At 42.6% G+C, this 22,095-nt stretch overlaps 1 protein-coding gene across 1 annotated transcript in view; it reads right to left on the bottom strand.

Moving 5' to 3' along the window:
• HACD3 (3-hydroxyacyl-CoA dehydratase 3) overlaps nucleotides 1-22,095 on the bottom strand; it is a 43,393-nt gene that overhangs the window by 17,448 nt on the left and 3,850 nt on the right. The window contains exons 2-4 of the mRNA XM_073653424.1: nucleotides 1,681-1,723; nucleotides 1,516-1,589; nucleotides 1,243-1,407 (exon numbers count right to left, since the gene is read on the bottom strand). Coding sequence (XP_073509525.1) covers nucleotides 1,243-1,407; nucleotides 1,516-1,589; nucleotides 1,681-1,723 — 282 coding nt within the window. The remainder of the gene's footprint in view (nucleotides 1-1,242; nucleotides 1,408-1,515; nucleotides 1,590-1,680; nucleotides 1,724-22,095) is intronic.

Here is a 22,095-nt window from a genome sequence, read left to right as displayed (position 1 = left end):
TTTATTATCTTATTAGCCTTTTCCCACAAAACTCCACATAAATGTAAGCATTTCTGTCCTCCTCATTCGCCAAGATATTAATAATTCCACTAAATTAAGAATCGTACATATGAGCTGTAATGTATGGGTGTATATTATGTACACTGTTCAAAAAAACGTCAGGATCACTTCCACATCCCAGTATAACCCAAAATCAATGAAACATCAGGGATTTCAATCTGTCCAGATAGGAAGCAGAATTCATTGTGGATCTAGGTAACCTGCGGTGGTGCAAATGAGAGTGGCAATAGGTGGGACAGGAGGAGCACTGCCAGACCGCTACAAAGTTACCTCTGGCAGGCTACTGGGGTGCATGAACAGACACCATGAAGGCGGCATGAGGGCCCGACGTCCTGTAATGGGACCTGTGCTCACAGTCCACCAACATGCATTTTGATTGCCAGTGTACACCAGAATTGGCAGGTGCGCCATTGGCACCATATTGTTTTCATAGTTGAGATTTTCATAGTTCACACTGAGCACGCGACAGGAGAAAGAGCCTAAAAACGTCGTGGTGAACATTATATGCTGCACGCAACATCATCCAGCATGACCAGTATGGCGGTGGGTCAGTAATGTACTGAGGAAGCACATCCTTGGAGGGTCACACAAACCTCCACACGATAGTCAACGGTCCCATGATTGCGGTTAGGACCCAGAGTCATTGTCTTTACACTGGTGCAGTGGGCCCTGGGTTCCTCTTGGTAAAGTACAATCTCCAACCTCATGTAGTCGGAGTGTGTAGGAAGTTCCAGGATGATGAAGAAATTGATGCCATTGACTGGCCTCCATGTTCTCCAGATCTGAATCCAGTTGAGAACCTCTGGGACATTATCAGTGCGTCAGACGTTGCCATCAATGTTTGGGAGGAGATACCAAGGACACCATCTGCTGTCTCATAAGGAACAAGCCCTAATGTTATCGAAATCAGTGTATTCTGATGAAATTCACGCATATTGATTTCGCTTGTGATTTCAATTTTATACATATATTTTTGTGGTGATTTGGAACCAACCCTCGGTTGGTTGATGATTTTGGCTTCCATTGACCGTTTACGCGTCATTTTGTTCGTAACGAATCACACAATTGAGATCAGTAAAGATTTTCAACTTGAATATTTTCTTCATTGATATTGAGATGTGTTTGAGCAGTGTATATTATTTCTATAGTAACTGGAGATAGAAACCCGAGCACTTGTCCTACCTTCTCCCTGAGCTCCATCTCTGCATCAGATTCCTCCAGCCAGCGGTCAAAGTCTGGAGACAGGAACAGTGGTTTGCGCTCCTGCTTGGTCAGGCGGGGCCACCAGTGGCTTTCACTCTTCTTCACAATTAGACTAACATGGCGCTGAGTGGATCGCTGCAGAACCTGACAAGTTTCCAATCATGAGAAAACACAAGATGTCATGGCAAATGTAACTTATGGCCCCGAGGACCAAACAGAAGAGCGCACGCACTGGAAAAGGACAGGACTTACCTTTGTCTTTACAGGTTCGAGGAAATCCAGTGCAAACTCATATGTGTTGACCCCTTTAGCGCCATGCCCCAAAGCTTAAGGAAAAAAATATAACGTTAGGTTTTCTTTTTTCCAAAAGGTCAAATATAACTTTTTTTTTTTTTTTTATAACATTTCTGGTCGTACCCTTAAAGTGCAGGACACTGTTGTTAATGCTGATGTCTGGGTTCTGCAAGACATAAACACGTCCATTTATTCAGTATATTGCATCAACAATACAAAATATATTTTAGAAGTCACAGACAAATGAAATAATGGCTGCTGCATATTGGAGTCCAATAAATTCATAGACATCAAGGGAAACTTACAAAACATAAAAAGGCACAGCCTATACTGACTTGTGATGCAAATTTATACCACGTCAATTTGTGCTGCGAATTTGGACAGCATAACTCACCCTATAGAACGCAAAGGGTGATTTCTGCTGCAAATTTGCAATGAAATTGTAACAAAAACAATGCACAATTTTGTGTAATTGTATTTTTTTGCTGCTGCAGATTTTCCATCAAGAAACATCAGTGGCATTGAATCAGCCCATGTACCATTAAGAGTCAGTAATAAAAGACCCAGGATCCGCGGACGAATTCAGTCCAGTTTGATACTCAAACTTCTGACCATAGTATTCACGGAGGTATTTTTTTTCTAGTGTCTCATATATAATAGCAGGACCTCCGCCATCTGTGTTGTTACTTCACCTGGTTTAAGGTTTCAGCAGTGAAGTTAACTTAGCAGTGACACAAGGTATAGTAAGAGGTGACGCAGCAGCCGACACAGGGTACAGTAAGAGGTGACGCAGCAGCAGCAGACACACAAGGTACAGTAAGAGGTGACGCAGCAGACACAAGATACAGTAAGAGGTGACGCAGTAGCAGCAGACACAAGGTACAGTAAGGTGACGCAGCAGACACACAAGGTACAGTAAGGTGACGCAGCAGCAGACACAAGGTACAGTAAGGTGACGCAGCAGCAGACACAAGGTACAGTAAGAGGTGACGCAGTAGCCACAAGGTACAGTAAGGTGACGCAGCAGCAGACACACAAGGTACAGTAAGAGGTGACGCAGCAGACACACAAGGTACAGTAAGGTGAAGCAGCAGACACACAATGTACAGTAAGGTGAAGCAGCAGACACACAAGGTACAGTAAGGTGACGCAGCAGCAGACACACAAGGTACAGTAAGAGGTGACGCAGCAGCAGACACACAAGGTACAGTAAGAGGTGACGCAGCAGACACACAAGGTACAGTAAGGTGACGCAGCAGCAGACACACAAGGTACAGTAAGGTGACGCAGCAGCAGACACACAAGGTACAGTAAGAGGTGACGCAGCAGCAGACACACAAGGTACAGTAAGAGGTGACGCAGCAGACACAAGGTACAGTAAGGTGACGCAGCAGACACACAAGGTACAGTAAGAGGTGACGCAGCAGACACACAAGGTACAGTAAGAGGTGACGCAGCAGACACACAAGGTACAGTAAGGTGACGCAGCAGACACAAGGTACAGTAAGGTGACGCAGCAGCAGACACACAAGGTACAGTAAGAGGTGACGCAGCAGACACACAAGGTACAGTAAGGTGACGCAGCAGCAGACACACAAGGTACAGTAAGAGGTGACGCAGCAGACACACAAGGTACAGTAAGGTGATGCAGCAGCAGACACACAAGGTACAGCAAGAGGTGACGCAGCAGCAGCAGACGACACACAAGATATAGTAAGAAGTTACGCAGCAGCAGACATACAAGGTATAGTAACGGCATGTGCATGTAATGTCTTCTTCAGGCTAATTCCACCTGGCAGTCGCCTGAAAAAGCACTGCAACAAACTTACATAAATGCACTATAATGTAAAAACAACATTGCTGTGCACACGTCTAGTTGTTTGCTACTTCTTTTAACTGCTTCAGTGTTTAAAAACTATGAAGCGGTTAAAAGTAGTAACATACATGTGGTGTAAAATACAGAGAAAAGGACGTTTGCAGCAGAGATGCCGCAAAAAACAACGGTAAAGCCGCCAAGAAAGGGCTCCAGTGGAACAAAGACAATATATGCATATACCCCAGGAGACAATGCAGCAGCAGACATACAAGGTAATGGAAAAGGTAATGCTGCGGACATTCAGTCAGAGGAAGTAAACCACCATCTATTTCTGCTTCACAGATACAGTTTTAACCCCTAGAACCTGAACAAACTACTTGATGCCATTAACTGGCAACTCTGCCCTCTCGTGGCATGAGCAGTTTATAATATCACCTCCCATACTGACAAAAGGGGAAAAAGTTCCTCTTAAATGTGACGTTACCTGAATGCTCTGTACTAGTGTAGAGCAAAAAGACTTGCCGGACCCTGGTCCAGCTGCCCTGCTGGTAGTCCATGGCGTGTAATCACATTGCCAAAAAATGAACACATAGAATCTTGACTTTACATAATTGATCGGTGCTCATTTTCCCCATTTGAATAAAGGTCCCTATAAAAGGAATCGGTCAGTAGGATCATCCCTTCTAAGCCGACTATATAGGCATGTAGGTCATAGGAAGCTGAACAAGATAATATCTTGGCATTGCTATGCTTTTGAAAAAAAAAAAATTAAATCACAGTTTTTATGTGTGAACTCACCCACAACTACCCAAACGAACAATGATTGACAATATAACAGTCCTGTAATGGCCTCATAGGGGAAGGTCTCACATTCCCGTCGCTGCAGTTACATGGTATATAAATATCAAGACTGATCTGACCACTAAGCTGTACAAGAATCACCACCAAACGTATCAATAAAGCAAAGTTTCATTTGCATTTTTGCCTAAATTAATGACCTTGTCATCTGATCAGCAAATGGAAAGAACACAGGGCAGAGCTCAGGGACAGCGGTGGCGGGCAGGAGTGGGGGATGTGAGCACTCTGACTCAGCAGATTCATCCCAACATACTGAAACTTACACCGATTTCACAACAGTTTTTGTTCTTTTATTTATTTTTTTTAAACTGAAGCCAGAATTGGATTTATAAGGAGTGGGAAATATTAAGTTTTTTTAGCCCATAAACGTAAACTAAATTTTGGCACAATTTTGAAGCACAATTTAGTTTTTGCCCACTCTCCCATTCAGGTAGATAAACCATGCCACCTTATCCAGGAAGTTGAAAAGCAGGTTGATGAGCCTTTCAAGTAGAAACTGCTCTATGAAATGCTTCTTTTTTTAGGCTCTCAAAACTCCTCCAAAAACCTCTATGAGTACATACATTTTTGAAAAGTTTCTGGAGCAGAAACTGAATGGAAACTCTCCAAATAATCCTGAAAAATATCAAACTCCTCAAACTTGGAGGTTCTGCTCTGAAAACTCTGCAAAAAGACTCCATGTACACAACGAGCTTTCCTGAAGCGGCTTTACCTGGAAAATCTTGGCGGGTGCGTTGCCGTCTAAAAGACGCTGTATGTACATAGAATCATAGAGTTGGAAGAGACCTCCATTGTGTCCAACCCCCTGCTCAATGCAGGATTCACCAAACCATCTCAGACAGATGTCTGTCCAGCCTCTGTTTGAAGACTTCCATTGAAGGAGAACTCACTACCTCTGGTGGCCGCCTGTTCCACTCATTGATCGCCCTCACAGTCAAAAAGTTCTCTCTAATATCTAAACTGTATCTTCTCTCTTTCAGTTTCATTCCATTGCTTCTCGTGTTTCCATGTGCAAATGAGAGTAAGAATGATCCCACTACACTGACAGCCCTTCAGATATTGGCAGACCGCTATTAAGTCTCCTCTTAGCCTTCTTTTTTGCCAGCTAAACATTCCCAGATCCTTTAACCGTTCCTTATAGGGCATTGTTTGCAGTCCGCTCACCAGCCTGGTAGCTCTTCTCTGAACTTGCTCCAGTTTTTCGATGTCTTTTTTAAACATGTGGTGCCCAGAACTGGACACAGTATTCCAAATGAGGTCTGACCAAGGAGGAGTACTTAATAAATCCCAGAACTGTGTTTGCCTTTTTTGCTGCTGCATCCCACTGTTGACTCATGTGCAGTCTGTGATCCAATAGTATACCCAAATCTTTTTTCACATGTGCTGTTGCTTAGTTTTATTGCTCCCATTCTGTAGATGCCATTTTGGTTTTTCTTGTCCAGATGCGGATATCCTACATAGCCTTAAGGCTTTTTTTTGGAAGAGCTGTCCTTTTCCTAAAGTGCTTTTTGCAGCCTTTTGATTGGAAAGTGCAGAGTTTGGAGTGGATTCTGCTTCAAAGAAGTTACATGAACGTTATTTTACCACTTTCTTACTTTACTGCAAAATCGACCTGAGATACCAAAGAAGACGCTTCAGGAAAAAATACTACCAGTGTTTTCCGGATGACTCTTCAGCTTCAAAAACTCAGGGGTAGGCTGGCATCTAAAATACGCCAAGTACACATGCCCTCTGGCAAATCCACTAAAAAAAAACAAAAAACAAAGCACAACAACAAGCACACTGCCTTAACCCCTTAAGGACCGAGCCACTTTGTAGGTTAATGACCGGGCCAATTTTTTCAATTCTGACCATTGTCACTTTATGAGGTAATAACGCTGAAACGCTTCAACTGATCCCCCTGATTCTGAGACTGTTTTATCGTGACATATTGTACTTCATGGTAGTGGTAAAATTTATTCGATATCACTTGTGTTTATTTGTGAAAAAAATGGAAATTTGGCAAAAATTTGGAAATTTTTAAACTTTGAATTTTCATGCCTTTAAATTAGAGAAATATGTCACACAAAATAGTTAATAAATAACATTTCCCACATGTCTACTTTACATCAGCACAATTTTGGAACCAACATTTTTTTTTGTTAGGGAGCTATAAGGGTTAAAAGTTGACCAGCGATTTCTCATTTTTCCAACAAAATATACAAAACCATTTTTTTTTTTTAGGGACCACATCACATTTGAAGTGACTGAGGGGCCTTTATGACAGAAAATACCCAAAAGTGACACCATTTTAAAAACTGTACCCCTCAAGGTGCTCAAAACCAAAACGCAAGAAGTTTAACCCTTCAGATGCTTCACAGGAACTGAAGAAATGTGGAAGGAAAAAATTAACATTTAACTTTTTTTTTTCCACAAAAATTTTACTTTAGACCCTTTTTTTTTTTTCACGAGGGTATCAGGAGAAAATGGATTCCCAAATTTGTTGTGCAACTTCTCCTGAGTACGCCGATACCCCATATGTGGGGGAATACATATGGGGTGATGTTTGGGCACACGGCAGGGCTCGGAAGGGAAGGAGCACTGTTTCACCTTTTGAACGCAAAATTGTCTGGAATCGAGAGCGGACACCATGTTGCGTTTGGAGTGCCCCTGATGTGCCTAAACAGTGGAAACATACCACAAGTGACCCCATTTTGGAAATTAGACCACTCAAGGAACATATTTAGATGTGTGGTGAACACCTTGAACCCCCAGGTGCTTCACAGTAGTTTATAACATAGAGCTGTGAAAATAAAAAAATCAATTTTTTCCCACAAAAATGAACTTTTAGTACCAATTTTTTTATTGTCACAAGGGTAACAGGAGAAAATAGACCTCAAAAGTTGTTGTGCAATTTCTCCTGAGTACGCCAATACACAATGTGTGGTCGAAAACTACTTTTGAGGCACAGTGCAAAGCTCAGAAGGGAAGAAGCGCCATATTGGAGTTCAAATTTACCTGGAATGGTTTGAGTGTGCCATGACACGCTGGCAGAGCCCCTAAGGTGCCAGAACAGCAAAACCCCATAAGAGACCCCATTTTACAAACTACATCTCTCAGTGAATTCATCTAAGTGTTCATATTGACACCACAGATGTGTCACAGACTTTTATACCATTGGGCAGTGAAGAAAAAATAATTACATTTTTACCACAAATATTTTGTTTTAGCCCCAGATGTTACATTTTCACTTGGGGAAATTGGCAAAAAAAAAAAAACGGCACCAAAATGTGTCCTACAATTTCTGCTGAATGTGTCAATACCTGATATGTGGCTGTACAGTAGTGCTTAGCCATACCGCGACACTCGGGAGGGACGGAGCGCTATTTGCCTCCTGGAGCGCAGATTTTCCTATAATAGTTTGCGGACTCCATACACAGGGCCCCTAAATGCTAGAAGAGCAGAATCCCCCCTCAAGTGACCCCATTTTGGAAATCATACCCCTGCCAAACATGTGGACACTAAATGTGGTTTAGACACATCGTGGGGCTCAGAAGGGAGGGGGGATTTGGATTTGGGAGCACAGAATTTGCTGAATTTTTTTTTTTTGGGGGGGGGGGGGTGAGGAGCCATTTCACTTTTCCAGAGCCTTTGTACTACCCGTAACGTGGAAGCTCCCTATATTTCCATTAGCACATGACAGACCTGAGTGGGGGCTTTTTATGTGAAGCTTTTATTGGGAACATCTTGCATAACATTTTGGATCACATTAATCCAGAGCTCTATGCTGAGCACTTTGGGGTTTCCATCGAAATCTCCGAATGACGTGATTCAGATGAATCTCCCAAGGGATCCATTCACTATAATGAGATGAGGCAGCAGAGTTACTCTGGACTCTGTTCAGCGTTGTCCTTTTCAGAGGTTCACAAAACTGTGGCTGACCGCGCTTTTATCTACGCCTAAAAAACAGACACCGACAGATCACAGGTCAGACGGGGTCCACAGTGCCTCCATCTGCTTCATAACAGGGAATCTTCCGCCGGGGTTTCCATTTGAATCACGTATTTCAGAGATTTACACCAAAACCCCGGGGTAAGCGCTCAGAACAGAGTGTAAGATACATGTGAGCAGAGCCTTATTGAGATCTTAGGGAGGCAGAATGAACAAATCAACAGCAGGTGAAGAATTGGTTTTATTTATCTTTTACATCGTTCCTCGTGCAGTAAAAGTGATTAGATGACTTTATTCTTCGGGTAGGTGCGACTACAGCGATACCAGATTCATATAGGGTTTTTATGTTTGGCGGCTGTCACACACACTAAAAAAAAGCAAAGACTAGTTTTTGCATCGCCATATTTTGAGAGCTATAATTTTTCCATATTTCGGCCGACAGATTCATGTCAGGGCTTGTTTTTTGAGGGACAAGTTGACGTTTTATTGGTACCACTTGCGGGCACGTGACACTTTTTGATCGCTTTCTATTAAGATTTTTGGGAAACAGAATAAACAAAAAAACTTCATGAATTGTTTTTTTTTTTTATGTCGTTCTGCGTGTGGTAAAATTTATAAGGCAGCTTTATTCTTCGTGTCAGTACGATTATACCGATACCTCATTTATGTAATCTTTTTATGTTTTGGCGCTTTTACATAATATAAACTTTAATAGAAAAAATAATTATCTTTGCATCGCTTTATTCTGAGAGCTATAACTTTTTTTATTTTTCCGCTGACAGCTGTATGGCGGCTGTTTTTTTGGGGGACAAGATGACGTTTTCAGCGGTACCATTTTTATTTACATTCATCTTTTTGATCGCGTTTTATTCCACTTTTTCTAGTGGTATGATGAAAAGGCATAGTTCCCCATGGTTTTTTTTTTTTTTTACGCTCTTCACTGAAGGGGTTAACTAGTGTGACACATTTATAGATTGGGTTGTTCCGGACGCGGCGATACTAAATGTGTACTTTTTTTGTTTATTTTTTTACATAAAAATGTGTCTTTATTAGTGTAATATATTTTATTATTTTATAATTTTTTATTTTTTTTTTACAATTTTTTTAAAACTTTTTTACTTTGTTCCTCTATGGGACTTTCACTTTTTTCCCCTCTTTCCACACGTATAATGTATTGCAATGCCCTAGCATTGCAGTACATTATACATATAGTGAAAGTTCCTTCTCAGAAGCTTTCCGTAGCTTGATGACCTGGGGGTCGCCAATCTGAAGGCAGAGGGAGCTCCCAGCCCTCTGCCTGCCTCCTGAACGCTGCGATCCCGCTCGATCATGGAGCGCGAACTAGCATCCGGCCATGACGGGTTATCCCCGTCATTGGGCGTTAAGGAGGACATGGTTTATAAAGTTCTTATGCCTATTCACAACTAACTATTCTATTACGGTGAAGAATAATGCCCATAGGATAGGAACATTAACCCCACTGCAGCTGCTCCTGGAGCCTGTAATCCACCATGTGCTCCATCCATGAATGAGAGACAGAAAACACAGTCCACCATATAACTGACTTGTAACCTGAGATGAGCTGCCGTGAACAGGATTATCTTTGGCTTCCTGTTTTACAGAACTGTTTGCAAAAGAGAGTCTAACGGTTAAAGTGTAACTAACATTTTAAGCATTTTTTGGTATGTTGTAACCCCTTAAAAGCCCTGTTAGTTGATGGGGTTTTTGCCGCGTGGCAGTGGGGATCTCAAAATCTGGGCATCCCAAGATGGATGGATGGGGGGGGCAACTACAATAACCCCCCAAAAATTATAGAAGTGTATTATACACGGATCTGCCATAACATTAATTCACATTACAAATACACAACAGAATATAACTCCAAGTAAATCAAACTTCTGTGAAATCAAACAGTCCACTTAGGAAGCAACACTGATTGACAATCAATTTCACATGCTGTTGTGCAAATGGAATAGACAATAGATAGAAATTATTGGCAATTATCAAGACACCCTCAATAAAGGAGTGGTTCTGCAGGTGGGGACCACAGACCACATCTCAGTACCAATGCTTTCTGGCTGATGTTTTAGTCACTTCTGAATGTTGGTTGTGCTTTCACACTCGGGGTAGCATGAGACGGACTCTACAACCCACAGAAGTTGCTCAGGTAGTGCAGCTCATCCAGGATGGCACATCAATGCGAGCTGTGGCAAGAAAGGTTGCTGTGTCTGTCAGCGTAGTGTCCAGAGGCTGGAGGCGCTACCAGGAGACAGGCCAGTACACCAGGAGACGTGGAGGGGGCCGTAGGAGGGCAACAACCCAGCAGCAGGACCACTACCTCCGCCTTTGTGCAAGGAGGAACAGGAGGAGCACTGCCAGAGCCCTGCAAAATGACCTCCAGCAGACCACAAATGTGCATGTGTCTGCACAAACGGTTAGAAACCGACTCCATGAGGGTGGTATGAGGGGCCGACGTCCACAGATGGGGGCTGCGCTCACAGCCCAACACCGTGCAGGACGCTTGCCATTTGCCACAGAACACCAGGATTGGCAAAGTCGCCACTGGCGCCCTGTGCTCTTCACAGATGAAAGCAGGTTCACACTGAGCAGATGTGACACAGTCTGGAGACGTCGTGGAGAGCGATCTGCTGCCTGCAACATCCTTCAGCATGACCGGTTTGGCAGTGGGTCAGTAATGGTGTGGATTGGCATTTCTTTGGAGGGCCGCACAGCCCTCCATATGCTCACCAGAGGTAGCCTGACTGCCATTAGGTACCGAGATGAGATCCTCAGACCCCTTGTGAGACCATATGCTGGTGCGGTTGGCCCTGGGTTCCTCCTAATGCAGGACAATGCCAGACCTCATGTGGCTGGAGTGTGTCAGCAGTTCCTGCAAGATGAAGGCATTGAGGCTATGGACTGGCCCGCCCGTTACCCAGACCTGAATCCGATTGAGCACATCTGGAACATCATGTCTCGCTCCATCCACCAACGTCACGTTGCACCACAGACTGTCCAGGAGTTGGCGGATGCTTTAGTCCAGGTCTGGGAGGAGATCCCACAGGAGACCATCTGCAACCTCATCAGGAGCATGCCCAGGCGTTGTAAGGAGGTCATACAGGCACGTGGAGGCCACACACAATACTGAGCCTCATTTTGACTTGTTTTAAGGACATTACATCAAAGTTGGATCAGCCTGTAGTGTATTTTTCCACTTTAATTTTGGGGGCGACTCCAAATCCAGGCCTCCATTGGTTAATAAATTTGATTTCCATTGATGATTTTTGTGTGATTTTGTTGTCAGCACATTCAACTTTGTACAGAACAAAGTATTCAATGAGAATATTTCATTCATTCAGATCTAGGATGTGTTATTTGAGTGTTCCCTTTATGTTTTGAGCATTGTATTATGTAGGCTCCTCTTCTGCCACAAGGCCTCTGAAGGTGTCCTGTATTATCTGGCACTAACAGAAAACCAATCTTTTAAAGAAGATCTGTTACTAGATTTCTCAATACAAAATACATACCTTATTCAGTAGCTCTCTTGGATCTGATCACTCTAAAGTACTTACTTGGAAAATCTATATCAGAATGGCGGAATACTCCTTTTATCATTATTATGCTTTGCTTATATAGCGCCATTAATTCCTCAGCGCTTACAGACATTATGGGCACTGTCCCCATTGGGGCTCACAATCTAGATTCCCTATCAGAATGTCTTTGGAGCGTGGGAGGAAACCGGAGAAACCAGAGGAAACCCACGAAAACACGGGGAGAACATACAAACTCCTTGCAGAGGTTGTCCTTGGTTGGATCTGATCCCAAAACCTCAGCGTTTAACCACTTCGCACCAGAGCCTGTTTTTGCCTTCGTGACCGGGCCAATTTTTTCAATTCTGACCACTGTCACTTTATGAAGTAATTACTCTGGAACGCTTCAACGTATTCCCCTGATTCGGAGATTGTTTTTTCGTGACATATTGTACTTCATGATACTGGTAAAATTTCTTCGATATAACTTACGTTTATTTGTGAAAAAATCGGAAATTTGGCGAAAATTTTGAAAATTTTGCAATTTTCTAACTTTGAATTTTCATGCCCTTAAATCAGAGAGATGTGTCACACAAAATAGTTAATAAATAACATTTCCCACATGTCTACTTTACATCAGCACAATTTTGGAACCAAAATTTTTTTTTGTTAGGGAGCTATAAGGGTTAAAAGTTGACCAGCGATTTCTCATTTTTCCAACAAAATTTACAAAAACATTTTTTTAGGGACCACATCATATTTGAAGTCACTTTGAGGGGTCTTTATGACAGAAAATACCAAAAAGTGACACCATTCTAAAAACTGCACCCCTCAAGGTGCTCAAAACCACATTCAAGAACTTTATTAACCCTTCAGGTGCTTCACAGGAATTTTTGGAATGTGGAAGAAAACAATTAACATTTAACTTTTTTCACAAAAATGTTACTTTAGACCCATTTTTTTCTATTTTCACAGGGGTAACAGGAAAAAATGGACCCCAAATTTTTTTTGTGCAATTTCTCATGAGCGTGCTGATACCCCATATGTGAGGGAAAACCACTGTTTGGGCGCACTGTAGGGTTCGGAAGGGAAGGAGCGCCATTTGACTTTTTGAATGTAAAATTTGTTTGAATAATTAGCGGACGCCATGTTGCATTTGGGGAGCCCCTGATGTGCCTAAACAGTGGAAACCCACCACAAGTGACACCATTTTGGAAACTAGACCCCTTAGGGAACTTATCTAGATGTGTGGTGAGTACCTTGAACCCCAAGGTGCTTCACAGAAGATTATAATATTGAGCTGTAAAAATAAAATTTTCTAATTTTTCCCACAAAACCGTTTTTCATCCCTTAATTTTGCATTATCATAAGGGTAATAGGATAAATTGCACCATGAAATTTGTTGTGCAATTTCTCCTGAATACGCCGATACCCCATATGTGGGGGAAAACCACTGCTTTGGTGTACGGCAGGGTTCGGAAGAGAAAGGAGCGCTATGTTGGCTGGGATAGGTGGCAGACACCATGTCACATATGAAGAGTCGCTGACATGCCGAAACAGCAGAAACCCCCACAAGTGACCCCATTTTGTAAACTACACCTCTCAAGGAATTCATCTAGGGAAGTAGTGAGTATTTTTTAATTTTTAAATTTATACCATTGGGCAGTTAAAAAAGCATAATTATATTTTTACCACAAAAAAAATGTTTTACCCTCAGATTTTACATTTTCACACAGGGCAATGGGTAAAAATGGTGCCGAAAATGTGTCACACAATTTCTTCTAAAAGTGTCAATACCCCATATGTGGCTGTATCATACCGCTCAGCCATACGGCGAGATCTGGGGGGGACGGAGTGCTATTTGACAATTGGAGAACAAATTATTGTAGAATAGGCATTTGGATTTGGGAGCACAACATTTTCTGAATTTCTTTTGGGGGGCAAGGGCCATTTAGCTTTTCCAGAGCCTTTCTGCTACCAGTAACTTGGAAGTCCCTTATATTTTTAACAGATGACAGACCTGAGTGGGGACTAGCTTTTTTTGAGGACTGAGTTGAAGCTTTTATTGGGAACATTTTATGTAACATTTATCCGGCGCTCTAGGCTGAGCACTTACATCGGGGTTTCCATCTAAATTTCCAAGTGATATAATTCAGATGAAACCCCTGCGGGATCCATTCACTGTAATGAGGCAGCAGAGTTACTCTGGACTCCGTCTGGCCTCTGTTTAGCGGTGTCCTTTTTTTCAGAAGTGCACAAAACTGGCCAACTGCACTTTTATGCACGCCTAAAACAAATGACACCGTGGGATCCCAGGCTAGACAGCGTCCACAGTGGTCTATATCTGCCTCATTACAGGGAATCTTCCGTCATGGGTTCCGGCTGAATCACATATTTCAGAGATTTACACGGAAACTCTGGAGTAAGTGCTCAGCGCAGAGCGCAGGATAAATGTGAGCAGAGCCTTACTGCAATCTTTCGGAGACATAATAAACAAATCAGTAGCAGGTGAAGAATTGGTTTTATTTATTTTTTACGCCGCTCCTCGTGCGGTATAAGTGATGAGATTACTTTATTCTTCGGGTCGGTGCGATTACAGAGATACCAGATTTATATCGGATTTTTATGACTGACAGCTGTCACACACTAAAAGACGCTTTTTTTTGCAAAATCTAGTTTTTGCATCACCATATTTTGAGAGCTATAATTTTTCCATATTTCGGCCGACAGTCATGTGATGGCTTGTTTTTTGCGGGACGAGTTGACATTTTTATTGGTACCATTTTTGGGTACGTGACATTTTTTGATCGCTTTCTATTCCATTTTTTGGGAGGTAAAATTAACAAAAACCAATTCAGGAATTTTTCTTTGAGGTTTTTTTTTATGCCGTTCTGCGTGTGGTAAAAGTGATCAGGCAGCGTTATTCTTCGGGTCAGTACATTTACAGAGATACTACACTTACTGTATATTTTTTTATGTTTTGGCGCTTTTACACAATAAAACAAATTTCTAGAAAAAAATTTTTTTTTGCATTGCTTTATTCTGAGCACTATAACTTTTTTATTTTTCGACTGATGGAGCTGTATGGCGGCTTGTTTTTTGCGGAACAAGATGACGTTTTCAGCTGTACCATTTTTATTTCTATTTTGCTTTTTGATCGCATTTTTTTCTACTTTTTGTTTGGCGATATGATGAAAAAGCATATTTTTTGCTCCGTTTTTTATTTATTTTTATTACGGTGTGCACAGAAGGAGTTAATTAGTGTGACAGTTTTATAGCTCGGGTTGTTTTGGATGCGGCGATACCAAATATGTGTACTTTTTTTTGGTTTTGTAAAAATATACGGATTTATTGGTTTAATATTTTATTTATTTATTTTGTGATTTTTTTTTAACAGTTTAAAAACTTTTTTTTTTACATTTTTACTTAGTCCCTGTATGGGACATTAATTTTTATTTTTCTGATCACTGATCTCATGTAATGTAATAGACATATATTACATTACATGATATCTTCTCTGTTTCAGTCAGAGTCTCCTGTCTGGCTCAGCTTGCAGGCTGAGCCAGACAGGACACCATATATGGCAGAGCTGGAGGCGGTCATGTGACCTCCAGCTGCCATAGCAACCCCAGGTCCTGGAAGGAATCGGAGGTCTTCGGAGGTAAGATGACCCCCTCTCCTCCTGCTGTCTCCTATATGCCGCGATCACTATAGATCACAGCATATAGAAGACAGCAAAGGGTTAACATCACTGGGACCTGATCCAATCAGGTCCCGATGATGTTCCCTGTCAGAGCTAACGCTCTGCACCGGAATCGCAGCGCTTGTAGGACCCTGGGGGTCCTGAGCGCTGCGAGACCACCCACCGTTTTTAAACGTCCGCGCTGCACAGAGCCCAGACAGCGCGGACGTTTATGTACAGTGGGCGGTCGGGAACCGGTTAAATGAAATATGCTAACCACTGAGCCACCGTACTCTCTTGTGAAAGGTTTCATGCTTAATAATAAAATGCTCATTTTAATTTAAGCATTTATACATCAATTCTGATAGGGATTTTCAGAGGAAGTACACCAGTCTCATCAGGTCTGGGATTGGTTTAATAATTTATACAGTTTGTGTTGTGAAAAATCTGGTAACATATCTGCATTAATATCTACAGTACATGAATGAAAGTTTTCCCAGAAGCCCAAATCACCACACTGGTACCATCTCTCCCCCCCCCCTTGTAAGCAGCACACTTGCATTATTGCACTGCTCCATGATCCAGTTCTGATGCTCACGTGTCCACTTAATACAATGTCAGATTCTTTTGCACACTTCCCTGTGCTTGTTCTTCATTTGTGCACAGCCTTGTAGGTCAGCATATTGCGCCCCTCTTGGCTTGTTACGTGATCTCCATTAACTTTACAGCAATTTGTTCTGTAGGTTTGGACCAGATAGGGATCAAAAGCAAGGCTACGTATAGCAATGAGTACTGGGTGCCCATGATCCTCCGCCTGTACCAAACAAACTACAATGCAGGAAAACCCTACAAGTTCTGCGGTTTTGGAGATACTCTGATAATTGTGGTGGCTGGACAACTGAGTCAAAGCCGTCAATGCAAACTTCAGTGGTAGCAAATGATTTACCACGTACTAATGTGAATCTCAATACAGTTTAGAGTTTATGGACAACTTCAGTAGTAGGTTGTCCTTACATAAGGAGAATCTGTCAGCAGGTTTTTGCTATGTAATCTGTAATCGAAGTCGATCACAGCATTGCGGTGGCAAGGGGAGATGATCGGTATACTCACCTCCTCTTCCGGCCTCCAGCGCTGTCTGCCACGGCTTCCCGGGTGTTGCCATGACGACCCGATGTCGTCATGACAACATCCGGGTCACCAGGCAGCAGGAACATTGTTTGGTCATGCGCAGTGCACGACCAAACAATGTTCTCACTGTGCAGCGCTGACTGACTGCATGGCACAGGGATGGTGCTCCATCCCTATGCTATGCAGGCGATCAGAATAAAAAAAGTGAAAATCCCAGAGTGGGACAAAGTAAAAAAGTGTAAAAACTGTCAGGAAGTGAAAAAAAAAAAAAAAAAAAAAAAAAAAAAAAAAAAAAAAAATTGTAAAAATATTAAAAAATAAATAAATAAAAAAATAGTCCACCAAAAATAAAAATATAATGTACCCATCAATAAATATTATTATGAAAAAAAGCAAACAATAAAAGTACACATATTTGGTATCGCCGCGTCCGTAACGACCTGACCTATAAAACTGTCCCACTAGTTAACCCCTTGAGTGAACACGGTAAAAAAAGTAAAATAAAAAACGAAGCAAAAAACAATGCTTTATCATCATACTGCTAAAGAAAAAATGGAATAACACGCAATCAAAAAGACGAATATAAATAAAAATGGTACCACTGAAAAAGTCATCTTGTCCCGCAAAAAAATAGCCGCCATACAGCTCCATCATCCGAAAAATCAAAAAGTTATAGCTCTCAGAATAAAGCGATGCTAAAAAATAATTTTTTCTATAAAATATCTTTTATTGTGTAAAAGCGCCAAAACATAGAAAAACGATATAAATGTGGTACCGCTGTAAACGTACTGACCCAAAGAATAAAGCTGCCTTATCAATTTTACCACACGCGGAGCAGAATAAAAAAAAAAAAAAACAATTCCTGAATTGGTGGTTTTTGTTTATTCTGCCTCCCAAAAATCGGAATAGAAAGCGATCAAAAAATGTCACGTGCCTGAAAATGGCACCAATAAAAACGTCAACTCATCCCGCAAAAAACAAGCCATCACATGACTCTGTCTGCCAAAATATGGAAAAATTATAGCTCTCAAAATATGGCGATGCAAAAACTAGATTTTACAAAAAATGTGTCTTTTAGTGTGTGATAGCTGTCAATCATAAAAACCCCATATGATTCTGGTATCATTATAATCGCACCGACCCGAAGAATAAAGTCGTCTAATCACTTATACCGCATGAGGAACGGCGTAAAAAATAAACTCTCGGGTTAGGGTTGTGCTAGGGTTAGGGCTGGGGTTGGGATTTTTTTCAAAAGTAAGAAAAAAAGATGACGATATGGCGACTAGTGTTGAGCGCAAGTGCTCGCTACTTGAGTTTGCATCGGGTGCTCTGGTATGCATTGAGTATCGTGGGTATTTGAGTGACATGCTCGAGTCTCCACCCTATAAGCTTCGCGGCCAAAAAAACCTTGCGGGGATTGCCTGCCATGCACGAGCGATCCCTGCATGTTTTTTTTTGGGTGTCTAATAACCGTGAAACATGCGGGGCAGGGACTCGAGCATGTCACTCGAGCACAAGCAGTACATGGTGCATACCTGAGTACCCGATGCAAACTCAAGTAGCGAGCACTTGCGTTCAAGACTAATGACAACTTATTCAATATGATGACCTAATGTTATCAAATTCTGTGTCGTACCTCTGGGTTCAAAATGTTCACTATACCCCTTGATAAAATCCTTGAGGGGTCTAGTTTCCAAAATGGGGTCACTTGTGGGGGGTTTCCACTGTTTAAGCACACAGGGGCTCTCCAAACACGACATGATGTCTGCTAACAAATTGAATGGAAAATCGGCTCAAATTGTTAGCGGACACCATGTTGCGTTTGGAGAGCCCCTGTGTGCCTAAACACTGGAGCTCCCCCACAAGTGACCCCATTTTGGAAACTAGACCCCCAAAGACACCTATCTAGATGCATAGTGAGCACTTGGAACCCCTAGGTGCTTCACAAATTGATTCGTAAAAATGAAAAAGTGGAAAAAAAAATACTTTTTCATTTTTACAGATTAATTTGTGAAGCACCTGGGGGTTCAAAATGCTCACCACCCATCTAGATAAGTTCCCAGGGGGGGTCTAGTTTCCAAAATGGGGTCACTTGTGGGGGGTTTCCACTGTTTAGGCACATCAGGGGCTCTCCAAACGCAACATGGCGTCCGCTAATTATTCCAGCAAATTTTACAATCGAAAATTCAAATGGCGCTCCTTCCCTTCCGAGCCCTGCCGTGCGCCCAAACAGTGGTTTTTCCCCACATATGGGGTATCTGCGAACCCAGGGGAAATTGCACAACAAATTTTGGGGTCCATTTTTTCCTGTTACCCCTGCAAAAATAAAAAAAATTGGGTCTAAAGTAACATTTTTGTGAAAAAAGTTAAATGTTCATTTTTTTCTTCCACATTCCAAAAATTCCTGTGAAGCACCTGAAGGGTTAATAAAGTTCTTGAATGTTGTTTTGAGCACCTTGAGGGGTGCAGTTTTTAGAATGGTGTCACTTTTGGGTATTTTCTGTCATAAAGACCTCTCAAAGTGACTTCAAATGTGATGTGGTCCCTAGAAAAATGGTTTTGTATATTTTGTTGGAAAAATGAGAAATCGCTGGTCAACTTTTAACCCTTATAGCTCCATAACAAAAAAAAAATTTTGGTTCCAAAATGGTGCTGATGTAAAGTAAACATGTGGGAAATGTTATTTATTAACTATTTTGTGTGACATATCTCTCTGATTTAAGGGCATAAAAATTAAAATTTTGAAAATTGCAAAATTTTCGCCAAATTTCCGTTTTTTTCACAAATAAACGCAAGTGATATCGAAGAAATTTTACCACAATCATGAAGTACAATATGTCACGAAAAAACAATCTCAGAATCAGGGGGATCCGTTGAAGCGTTCCAGAGTAATTACCTCAAAGTGAGAATTGTAAAAATTGGCCTGGTCATTAACGTGCAAACCACCTTGGGTTGTAAAGGGGTTAAAGGGAACAGGTCACGTCCTAATTGCTATGTACACAGCCTCCATTGCTTTGCTTTAGTCACTCCGATCTAGACACTTCACTGCTGAGGAGACTAGATCGTAGTTGTTGGAGTGAGGGACTCAAATAATCACCTCCGAACTAAACACAACCTTGCGGGGAGCAGGATTCAAATACATGGGCGGCACCAGCAGTGAGTGAATGCGATGCTGCCCATGACTGAATAGGAGGATCACACCCCTATGACTGATACAGCAGGTAGGACAAAGTGTATATAATGTTATAAAATCATTATACTACCACAGATTTTAATGAAAAAAGCTTCTTAGTGATGCACATTGCATCACTAACAAAGCAATGGGGGCAGTGTAGATAGTTGATAGGACGTGACAGGTTCCCTTTAATGTGCATAGAGTTAGTGAATCGGTAATGGAGCCTCAGAGGACACCAATAAGATGTTATAAAAGATAGGTACATGCAAGAGTGGTAATTAGCACAGACTGTTGAATCGTACCTCACAAAGAGTTATTGTCGCTTGCAGAGCGGTGAATATGAGATGAGCCTCGTGCTGCTAGTCCGAGGTGCGGATGAGAAAGTTCAGTGTGTAGCTTCAAAGAGTTTGAGCGATGCCTGTCCGGAGGTATAAGCTCTCGAAGTAGATCCTCCTCGGGAGGAAAGCTGGCAGAGACTCGCACCGAGTCAAAGCGTTTGTGGCGTCACACTGTCAGAGTAGTACGGAGAGCTGCTTGGACCAAAAATCCTAAGCGTTCCGAAAAACGACGGTTTCCGTCTTCAGGGGTGGTCCAAGTATGGTAGGTGGATCCTTAAATGCAAGCTCGAGGGTCTGTCACTCATTGGAAGGCAAAAAGTTCAACTTCGCTATTCAGTCCTTTTGGTTTAAGTGTATCCAAGTCAAAAGATCCACTTGCTTTCAGCGCGTGATATCTGCTTTATGAAGCAGATACCCGGTCTCTAGGGCTGAATTGTCTCAGCTTTGCGGCCCGATTGTAGACCCTTGCTTGGGCTTCTTGTGCTTGAAGGAGGCTTTCCTTCACAATCCGGTCCTGCATCTGGGTCACAGGCTCAATGATGCTCCGGTTGGGTGTAACCTCTGCTTTCCAGCTCTCCTTAGCTATATCCAGAAGTCACCGAGGGTGCCGTCTGTATAGCAGCTCAAACAGTGAGAATCCCGTAGAGCTCTGGGGAACTTCCCTGATGGAGAACAGCTGCTACGGCAGTGGGCAATCCAAGCCCATTCTTCTCCACGACCTTCTTCAGCATAGACTTCAAGGTCTTGTTGAAATTCTCCACCAGGCCGTCCCATCTGCAGATGGTATACAGACGTCCGGAGCTGTGTAATCTGGAGAGCTTTACACGACTCCCTCATTACCTTGGACATAAAAGAGGTTCCCTGGTCCATGAGGATCTCCTTTGGCAGGCCCATCCAGGAGAAAATATGCACTAGCACTCTGGCTATACTCCTGGCGGAGGAGTTTCTCAGTGGTACCGCCACCGGATACAGTTGCATAGTCTAGCACCACCAGGATGTATTGGTGCCCCCTGGCAGACTTAACCAAGGGCCCGACAATGTGTATTGCAATCCGGTCAAATGCGACCTCTATAATAGGCAACGGTACTATAGGGATTGGGAAGTGGGACACGGGAGCAGTTAGCTGATAGGTGGGACAGGACCGGCAGTAATTAATCTCTCTGGGACATTCAGGCCAGTAGAACATTTGCAGGACTCGCTCCCGAGTTTGGTCTATGCCCATCCAAGATACGAGAATGGGCCACGTCTAATACCTTATGCCTATAGGGACCCAGCACCACCAACTGCTCTACCACTTCCCCTCTTGGTTTAATGACCCGATAAAGGAGTTCTTCATTTAGTGTAAAATATGGAAACCTGGTGTCAGCCCCCAGCTCTTGAGCAACCCCATTTATTACAGACACATTATCATTTTTCAATGTGAGATCCTGCATCTGAGCAGTACCAAAATTCCCCCCAGAAAACCCCAACTCAGGAATCTCGGCCTCTTGGGTCACCGTCATGGTGGAACTGGCTCCTTCCTGAGTCATGTGGTGCGCCCGTTTTCCGCCATAAGTCTGAGAACATGCTAAAGTCTCACCCTATTACTGGGTGTAGCTGGTCCTTAACCACCCCAACCTCATGGGACTCAGCCCCACAATTAGTTTTTATGGTCATCCTGGCCACAGGATATTCCTTGCCGTCCCTGTGAATACAGCGTACACCCACGTCTTTCCTGGGGATCAACTGGTGAGGAAGAGTGGCCCTTACCAGAGTCAAACTCCCCGAGTCCAAGAGCCCCGCCACCAGTACGCCATTTATGGTCAAGGGTCAGGACTGTGGCCCCTCACCAGGCTGATAGTCCCCATCACCACTCGCTCTACCATCTGTGCAGGGGTAGAGGATTCTGGCTGCAACCATTTTTGGACCAGGTGCAGTAGGTCAAATATTTAGGAGCGAGGGGGTTTCTCTCGGTGATATGCCCAGCGGTGGACCCTTGCGCCCTGACAGTCTTAGTCATCCCCATGCATGCCAAAACTTCTCTTTTTAACTTTCCATATCCCTTGGTGTCTTGCAAGGCCAAGTCATAGTAAGCCTTCTGG

The sequence above is a fragment of the Phyllobates terribilis genome, unplaced genomic scaffold (assembly GCF_046119375.1).
Source record: "Phyllobates terribilis strain yellow unplaced genomic scaffold, ASM4611937v1 Scaffold_11__3_contigs__length_659146591, whole genome shotgun sequence".
NCBI lineage: Eukaryota > Metazoa > Chordata > Amphibia > Anura > Dendrobatidae > Phyllobates > Phyllobates terribilis.
This window is presented reverse-complemented; position numbering and strand designations above follow the sequence as displayed.